This window comes from Alosa pseudoharengus, unplaced genomic scaffold (genome assembly GCF_046254945.1).
Source record: "Alosa pseudoharengus isolate Yale_2024_CS ecotype anadromous, Long Island Sound unplaced genomic scaffold, YU_APseudo_1.1 YU_APseudo_1.1_scf_10, whole genome shotgun sequence".
Taxonomy (NCBI): Eukaryota; Metazoa; Chordata; class Actinopteri; order Clupeiformes; family Clupeidae; genus Alosa; species Alosa pseudoharengus.
Genome location: NW_027468565.1, coordinates 14,854,072 through 14,861,858, shown reverse-complemented (window position 1 = coordinate 14,861,858; position 7,787 = coordinate 14,854,072). Strand labels below are relative to the sequence as shown.

Genomic DNA, 7,787 nt, shown 5'->3' with positions numbered 1-7,787 from the left:
TTTGACAGAGACGGGGATAAAGTTTTGAACTTACTCAAAGCGGATAGATTTACAACAGACCGAGTGATTTCTTAACACGCTGTCTGCTACATTCTTTAAATGATCTCAGTGAAATAATCTTGCTTGCGAGATCGCAAATCAATGACTGACATTTAAGTTTATAATTTTTTCTGATCTACTCGGTAGCTACTTGCAGTCTTTTGACGTAAGGTGTCAAGCTAGCTAGCTAGCTAGTTAGCTTTATCAACTTATTTTAAACGGTGACTGGGATTTTTAAACAAGTGCCAGATTATATTACTTAGGGGTTATGTATGCATTGAGTAAATTATCAGTTTTCTGGGTCTTTTGTAACTAAGATTTTCCTATGGAAAATATATCTAGTGTTCACTACTGTTCGCTGTGCAACGTTATGTTATATTAGCATTTAACGTTAGCTGTCCCTAGCAAAGTTAGTCAACGTAGAAGTAAGTTAGTTTGCAAGTGACTCTTGTGATCTGTCATAAAAGTTATTGTTGGGTTGTCATTGAAGTAACTCATGGTAACTGACGTTACATTCACCTCGGCATCACGGTGATTGTCTCAAATTATTAACATGACGATATTTCTCGTGGCACTTGTCTGAAGTTTACATCATGTAGCTGAGTCCGACGAGAAGCTAGCTAGCTAGCTACCTCGCTGCTTATGTTTACATAAGGTTAAGATGGTTTGCTATTTAACTAAATGTCGTAGACAAATCTACCAAGATTCCATGGCCTTAGAATTGGTCTGTGTCTGAGTTGTTAGAAGAGTTTAAAATGAGATCGTATTTACAGCTGTGAGGGAATCTTTGGCAAGTGTTCTCACATTTATTTCAGGGGACAGTTACCCCAAAATATCTGAGTCCTATTCACATTATTCAGGGAGGGCGATTGTTTTAGTGTCGAGATGTGCAGGTTACTGAAGTATTGCATTAGTCACTGCCTGTATGCAGCAGTGACTAGGTTCAAGGAAGTTGTTAAAGATGTAAGTATGTGGACTTCTGTACGCTGCCTGGGCTACCTATCCAATCTCAGTCTGTTTGTGGCTATATGTCTTGGGCTTTATGCTCGGTGGGAGAGGACTGCAGAATCAATTGTTCTGGTTATTTTGATTTTGGGGCTCTTTGTCCTTGGAATAGCAAGTATTTTTTATTATTATTTCAGTATGGAGGGTGTCAGCCTTAGCCTCTTCCATATCTGGTTTGGATTTCTGCTCGGCCTTCTGTGTTTTCTCAATAACCCTTCCCCTGAGATAGATGTTAAAGAGGAAGCCACCAATTACTTACTTGTGGCAAGTGTAGTTATATTTACTATGTGGGCACTTTTGGAAAGAATCTGTGGCAACACTAAACCCAATTTCATCTTCCTCACATCTTATGAAGTCCTGGAGCTGACTGGCTTCACTGTTGCCAGCACTATTCTGCTTATTGATAAATCTGCATGTGTTGGTGTTCTCTCGGTAGCACTGGGTGTGCTGCTTGTAGCGCTCCGGACAAAGTCTTTCCTGGCCCTCCCCAATACAATCTGTTTTGTGGCCATCAATGCAACTGTGTTTTTTAAATCCCTGAACATGTCCACCAATCCGTTTGCCTTGGCGTGCTTCTTTGTGCGCCTCGTCTGCCAGCCACTGCTGGACGTCTACTTCAGTGGCCAGTCTGCCATGGAGCGCTGGCAGCCACTGCTGCTGCGGGCAGGTCTGTGGCGCAGGCTCTCACTGCTGCCATTACTCGCCGTGGAGGTTGCATTCTTTGTGCTGGCTGCCGTTAAGCTCGGACACCTGGATCTGTGGTACCTGCTCATCCCTGGATTCTTTATATTTGGGCTGTTTTGGGTGATCTGCCACGTGGTGTTAATCGTCACACTCTGGGGATTCCATAGTAAGCTGAGCGACTGTCAGAGAGTGCTCTCAGGACAGAGGTCAGACATGAGCAGCCTGGACAGAGTCATGGCGTCAAAAGGGATGCGACACTTCTGCCTCATTTCACAGCGCTTGGTCATCTTCAGCGTTGTGTCCACTATTATCCTTGGGGCCCTCTCATGGCAGGTAAGCAATAATGTCAGATGCACTAAAGCTCACTGCTCTTACTATTTTAGGCGGAACACTGTATCAAATTATATCTGTTGAAGTATTTCATAATACTAATGCCTCTGTCCTGCAGCCATCCAACAGTCTCTACATTAGTCTGCTCTTGCTGGTTTTGCCTCTGGAGTCTTTGGCCCATGGCCTCTTTCATGAGCTTGGCAGCTGTCTTGGAGGGACTTCAGTGGGCTATGCTGTGGTCATCCCCACCAACTACTGCAGGTGGGACACATTGACATGTCTTGTTTTAGTTCTGTTGTAAATGTATTGCTGTCCCAGTGTTTGTGAAGCAGGCATTAGCAGGATGAGGCAGTACAGCTCTTAAGATGTCACTACCACTGCATGAGGCATAAATAAGCAGCTGGAACCAAGTACAAACTTGCATGCAGTGTGTGTGTGTGTGTGTGTGTGTGTGTGTGTGTGTGTGTGTGTGTGTGTGTGTGTGTGTGTGTGTGTGTGTGTGTGTGTGTGTGTGTGTGTGTGTGTGAGAGAGAGTGCATATAGATTGATTTGTTATTGATTGTGGACCTGGCAGTTTAGATAAATTTCACCCACATCCTATGAGACAGATGAAAGGCACAACTCTAAATAATGCATACCACGAGAACTTAAACAGTCTAATATGTCACTCACTCACTATTCAGAATTTATCTGGGAAAATGGGATCCTCGAATCACTCAGAGACCCTTGTAATGTAACTGAATGTCTTTATTCACCAAAGCCAAGCCTATGTGCACAAGGAATCTGACTTGGCACCATTGTTCACACTTACATCATGTAACAATAGTACTCATTCAATACTGCTATAAATAAATTTGACTCCAATTGACTTCACCATCAGAGCCAAAAGGGCATGAAAGATGAGTATAAGTTCTAGGGTCCTAACCTTGAACAATCTGGGGTGGGGGTTGGGGTGAGTCGGAGTGAAACTTCTCAGGGGGCTTAAAATTCCTTGTAGAGCCCCAGTCACTGATGCACACACTGTAGACATTCAAGGACCTCACACAAAATGCAGAACATACATTTTATTACATACATTTTTTTATTCAAGTATTATGTTTATAATGATTATGAATGACTGCCTCTGTGCAAACTTGTGTGTGTATCTACAAACAATATGTGTGTGTGTGTGTGTTGTTTGTATGTATATATATATATATATATATATATATATATATATGTGTGTGTGTGTGTGGGTGGGTGGGTGTCTTTGCCTGTATGCATAGTGAGTATATCTGTATGTGTTTATACAAATAATGTGCCAGTGTGTTTTTATGTATGAGTCTGTGTGTCTGTACAAACTTGTGTGTGTGTGTGTATCTGGATAAACAATGTGCCTGTGTGCATATGGGTTTGTATTTATATATAAGTCTGTGTGTCTACCTGTTCATTTGTGTGTGTGCACATGTGTGTGTGGCGGTCATAACAAGGGGTAAATGTTTTTTTCTTCACCAAGGAAAGACTTTCGATCACCCACCAGTTGTCTTCCAAGGTCTTCCAGGCCTTTTGGTGATGCCGAGCCAGTAGTGCATTCCTTCCTTTCAAAGCAACACCAAAGAGTTTTTTGTACCTTAAAATAATGTTTACAAAATCGTTTCAGTGGTTGATCAACTCGTAACAGGGTGAACGGCACTTCTGCATTCGCTTCGCGGCCCTCTATCGGCTATAACCGCACTATGTAAGTTTGCCAGATCGGGTAGCGGATCTGTAGTTCGATGGAATGACACATAAGAAACTACAAATTTGACTTGCATCTGATGTCGCAATACATTATACTTTCATAAAATTATGCAACATATTCTACCTTGTCTGTGGACATTGTTATTTCCAAAGCCAGTGCTGGATAAACAAATAGTGTGTGCGACAGAGGAAAAGTTCTTTGGTGTTGCTTTAAGAATGGTGCAAATAGTTGATTTGGCAAGTCCTAAAGTTTCTGCTACATGTCACATGCTTCCTGCTACAGCCGTATTCTGGCCTATTTCACTCACCAACCTCTATGGACTGCAGCGAGTTCCAATGCACAGCTATAAATGCCAATGCTTGGAAAGAACTCCAGACTTCTTGTGTGCTTAATGAGTCATGGAGTAATGAGGACGCAGGTCACAGTTGACCTTGAAACTGCTTGTCAGTCAGCTATTTCTAATAAAAAATGTTTTAGCCATTTAGAAATGAGGTGACCATGTATATAATGGCTGTAATTCCTGAACACTTTTGCAATTTTTGTTCAAACCCTTGGATTAGAGCTGAAAGTCTACACTTCAGGCACATGTTGAATGCTTTGTTTCAGATCCACTCTAGTGGTGTACAGATGCAAAATTACAAAAACTGTGTCCTAATATTTATGGACCCAACTGTGGTTTATAAGGCTGTCATGTTGTATTTAACTTTTGATGCCCTCTCCCTCATTCCCCCTCCCTCCATGCTGCAGTCCAGATGGCCAGCCCATTCTCCTGCCCCCTGACCAGGTGCAAGCGCTGAACCTGCGCTCCACGGCCATGCTAAACCACGCCCAGCGCTTCTTCTCCCACCACATGATCGACACGTTTGGCTGTGACTACTCCACCAGCGGCCTGACTCTGCAGGGCCTGCAGGCCAAGCTGTGTGCCTTCCTGGAGAGCACCACAGCTGACGGTCCACGCCACGACACATATGTGGTGTTCTACAGTGGACACACACACTACAGCGGAGACTGGGCCCTTGCAGGTACAGCATTCATAACTAAAAGAAATACAAATACTGCACTATACTGCATGTGCTCTTTTTATTTACATTTGGGACTGGCAAGCAGGGCTATTTGAGACTGAACTAGTGACTCCAAGTAAATTAGTGACAGTACTGACGTGTAATCCTCCTCAGGCATCTTCTGTCAACGGTGTGTCCACACTAAGTTGTGCTGAGTACGTTTCTACGAAAAATGGTATTTGTGAAAAGATACAGAACATGATGTGAATTGGAAAAAATTGTACCTCTATGTACACATTATTTGTAGCATTTGCTTGTGTCCTATGACGAGTTGTTTGCAAAGACTGATATTGCATTCCAGATAGCAAGAGGCTGCTGGACCACTGTCAGTCCATTGGTGGCATAGCTGGTGGTCCGCTGGCATTTTGCTCATCGGTTCTCTGGCGGTCCGCTGGCGGGTTGCAGACAAATTGCCCAATAGTTTGCCACTATTTGTCTAAAATTGTTTTCATTTGTTCAGTTATACTTCATATATAATTGTATTAACTTTTCTTAATATTCATGACAAGTTAAATTTAAAGAGATTGTGGTCCAACGGCGGACCACAAGTGGCACGCCACCGGCGGCATACCTCCAACGGTCCGCTATCTGCCAATCTGATTTTGCTATCAGGGATGTGGCACCTTGAGATGAGTTAAGACCTGCAAGTGTACCTGAACAACTTGACTGAACAGGGAAGCTTATGAACTTCCTCATTAGCTTTCCTTAGCATTAGCATTTCCACTATCACATTCTTTTTGTAAATCTGCGTCATTCACTGCAAACACACACTATGCACTATGCACTGCCACCCCAGTTTAATTTTTCCACTTCACTCGATTCTTGATTGAGCTCTAATAAGAGGCTAATAGAAAATGGTAGATTAGTTAATATCAGATTAGTTAAAGGGATTACCTCTGTCAGATTACAGCAGCTGTATGTGACTGGCATTGTTGAGTGACATGAGTGTTTTGTGTTGTTGTTGTTGTTGTTGTTGTTGTTGTGATCAGGGGGAGAGACCCTGCGGTTGGAGGAGATTCTGGCCTTCTGGAGAGAGAAGAACACGGGCAGCTGCTCTCGGCTAATCCTCGTCTTGGACACTGAGAACTCGTTACCGTGGGTGAAAGCGGCGCGCCGGGTGGAGGATGTCTACGTGGCGGTCCAGGGTGCAGAGCTCACCCACAGCTCGGACGTGGAGGTGCAGGACGCACCGCAGCTCGGGGACTTCACCGCCGAGTGGGTGGAGTTCAACTGTAACCCCGGCAGCGCCATCCGCTGGACAGAAAGGGGCCGCATAGTCAAGGCAGTCTACGGCCTCTCCAGAAACTGGGGGGACTACGAGCTTCACTTGCCCACTGGGAGTGATGTGGCCAACCACTGGAGAGTGAACTTCCCACGGCTCACCTACCCAGTGGTGCAGCTGGCCCATTGGTCAACCAGGCTGAATCTCTTCTGGATGTGCAGCCTATTTCTGAAGTGTCTCAGGAAGATTAAACTCACCTGGTTTCCACCTGCTGTTCTGGACACTGGCCAAGGCTTCAAATTGGTTAAATCTTAGAGGAGTGTCTACATTTTTTTGACCATCAGCATTGCACATTGGATATAATTTAAAAAAGGATATTCATTTGATTATAATTGATTGTAATTATAATGTTTATTTTTATCAGATGATATACAATTTTATTTGAAAACAATTTTTACTGTGTTTTGTTCATAAATTGTTTTCTTAGCATTTGTTTCAATATTTGTGTTCACACACTCCAGATCTCAGCTACAGCAAATGTGGCTTTGAACGGGAAAGGATTTGAATTCCAGTTACAGGTCTCTCATAGTCCAAAAAGATGATGTCTATCCACAATATAATTACACTATTTGGAAAGTTGGAAAATGAAAGTACAGAATGATTCACAGTCATTCACATACAAATGACAAATCACATTCAAAATAATATGCACTAAAATGTTGTTACATTTTGTGTTTAAGATTTTTTATTTTGTGTACATATAGCCCACAGTTGATGACAAACGACTTTACTTTTGTTTATCCTGCTGTGTTATTATTGCCCTAACCGAAGGAGAAACTTGAAAGTGGTTCTTGGATATGAGATTAGGTTGGGTTGTGTTTCTGACACTCAACTAGAGCAAGATACTAACAGCACCAAGGTCATTGTTTCAATGAGGAAGTTTAATCTTACAGTAGCTTACAGTGCAACAAAATTCCACGCCATGTTTTTCCTGTTTGTCATTAATATTACATTTACCAGCTGCTTGGTTACACATGGTTACTGTACACGTTAGTGTGGAAGTCTGAATGTGAGACTGATGATTATAACTTAATACTGTGTGTGTTGTGTTTTGTCTGGAATCTGATGTAAAGAAGTTACTGCCATTCACAGTTATTGTAATGATCTCCTAAAGTGATCTACATTTAGATCTCTGCAGCTATGCACCGACTTCTGCCTGTCATTGAAGTGCCTTATAATATTAAAGCTTTAATTGTGCTACATCCATCAAGGATACCCAGACTTTTTTATGTATTGCAGGTAAAATACTTATAAAAATGCTACGTTTAGTTTGTTCAGATCCTCTTAGCTGCAAACACTGTTGCAGAGTAGGGAAGATGCAGCTTCCCATACTTATATTAAAGCTCCTCCTCTTATTGAAGCTGTGTTTGTTAGACTGTGGTATCCATTTCATACTAGTCGCACTGTTCACAGGATCATCTGGACATGTCTATGACGATGCAGTATTAGCGAGCACTACCTTTTGCCTGTTCTTTTGATTGAATATATATATATCATTTCAAATTTTGGCTTTCTTTTTAGGGTCAGAGAAACAATCAGCACAGTCTTACTTGTGTCATGTTAAACCAGTAAACCTTGGATAGTTTAGTTAGGCCAACATCTGCGTTACTATGCACCTCCCCTACTTGTCCTGTTTTCACGAGGCATGTGCAGATCAGTTTACCAA

General features: G+C 42.4%; 1 protein-coding gene across 1 annotated transcript; it reads left to right on the top strand.

Moving 5' to 3' along the window:
- Nucleotides 1-7,327, top strand: tmem168b (transmembrane protein 168b). Its single transcript, XM_076264789.1, has 4 exons — nucleotides 1-2,061; nucleotides 2,177-2,319; nucleotides 4,526-4,800; nucleotides 5,829-7,327. Exons 1-4 carry the CDS (start codon nucleotides 925-927, stop codon nucleotides 6,374-6,376), a joined length of 2,103 nt encoding a protein of 700 aa, XP_076120904.1. The 5' UTR covers nucleotides 1-924; the 3' UTR covers nucleotides 6,377-7,327.
- Nucleotides 7,328-7,787: the final 460 nt, after the last annotated feature.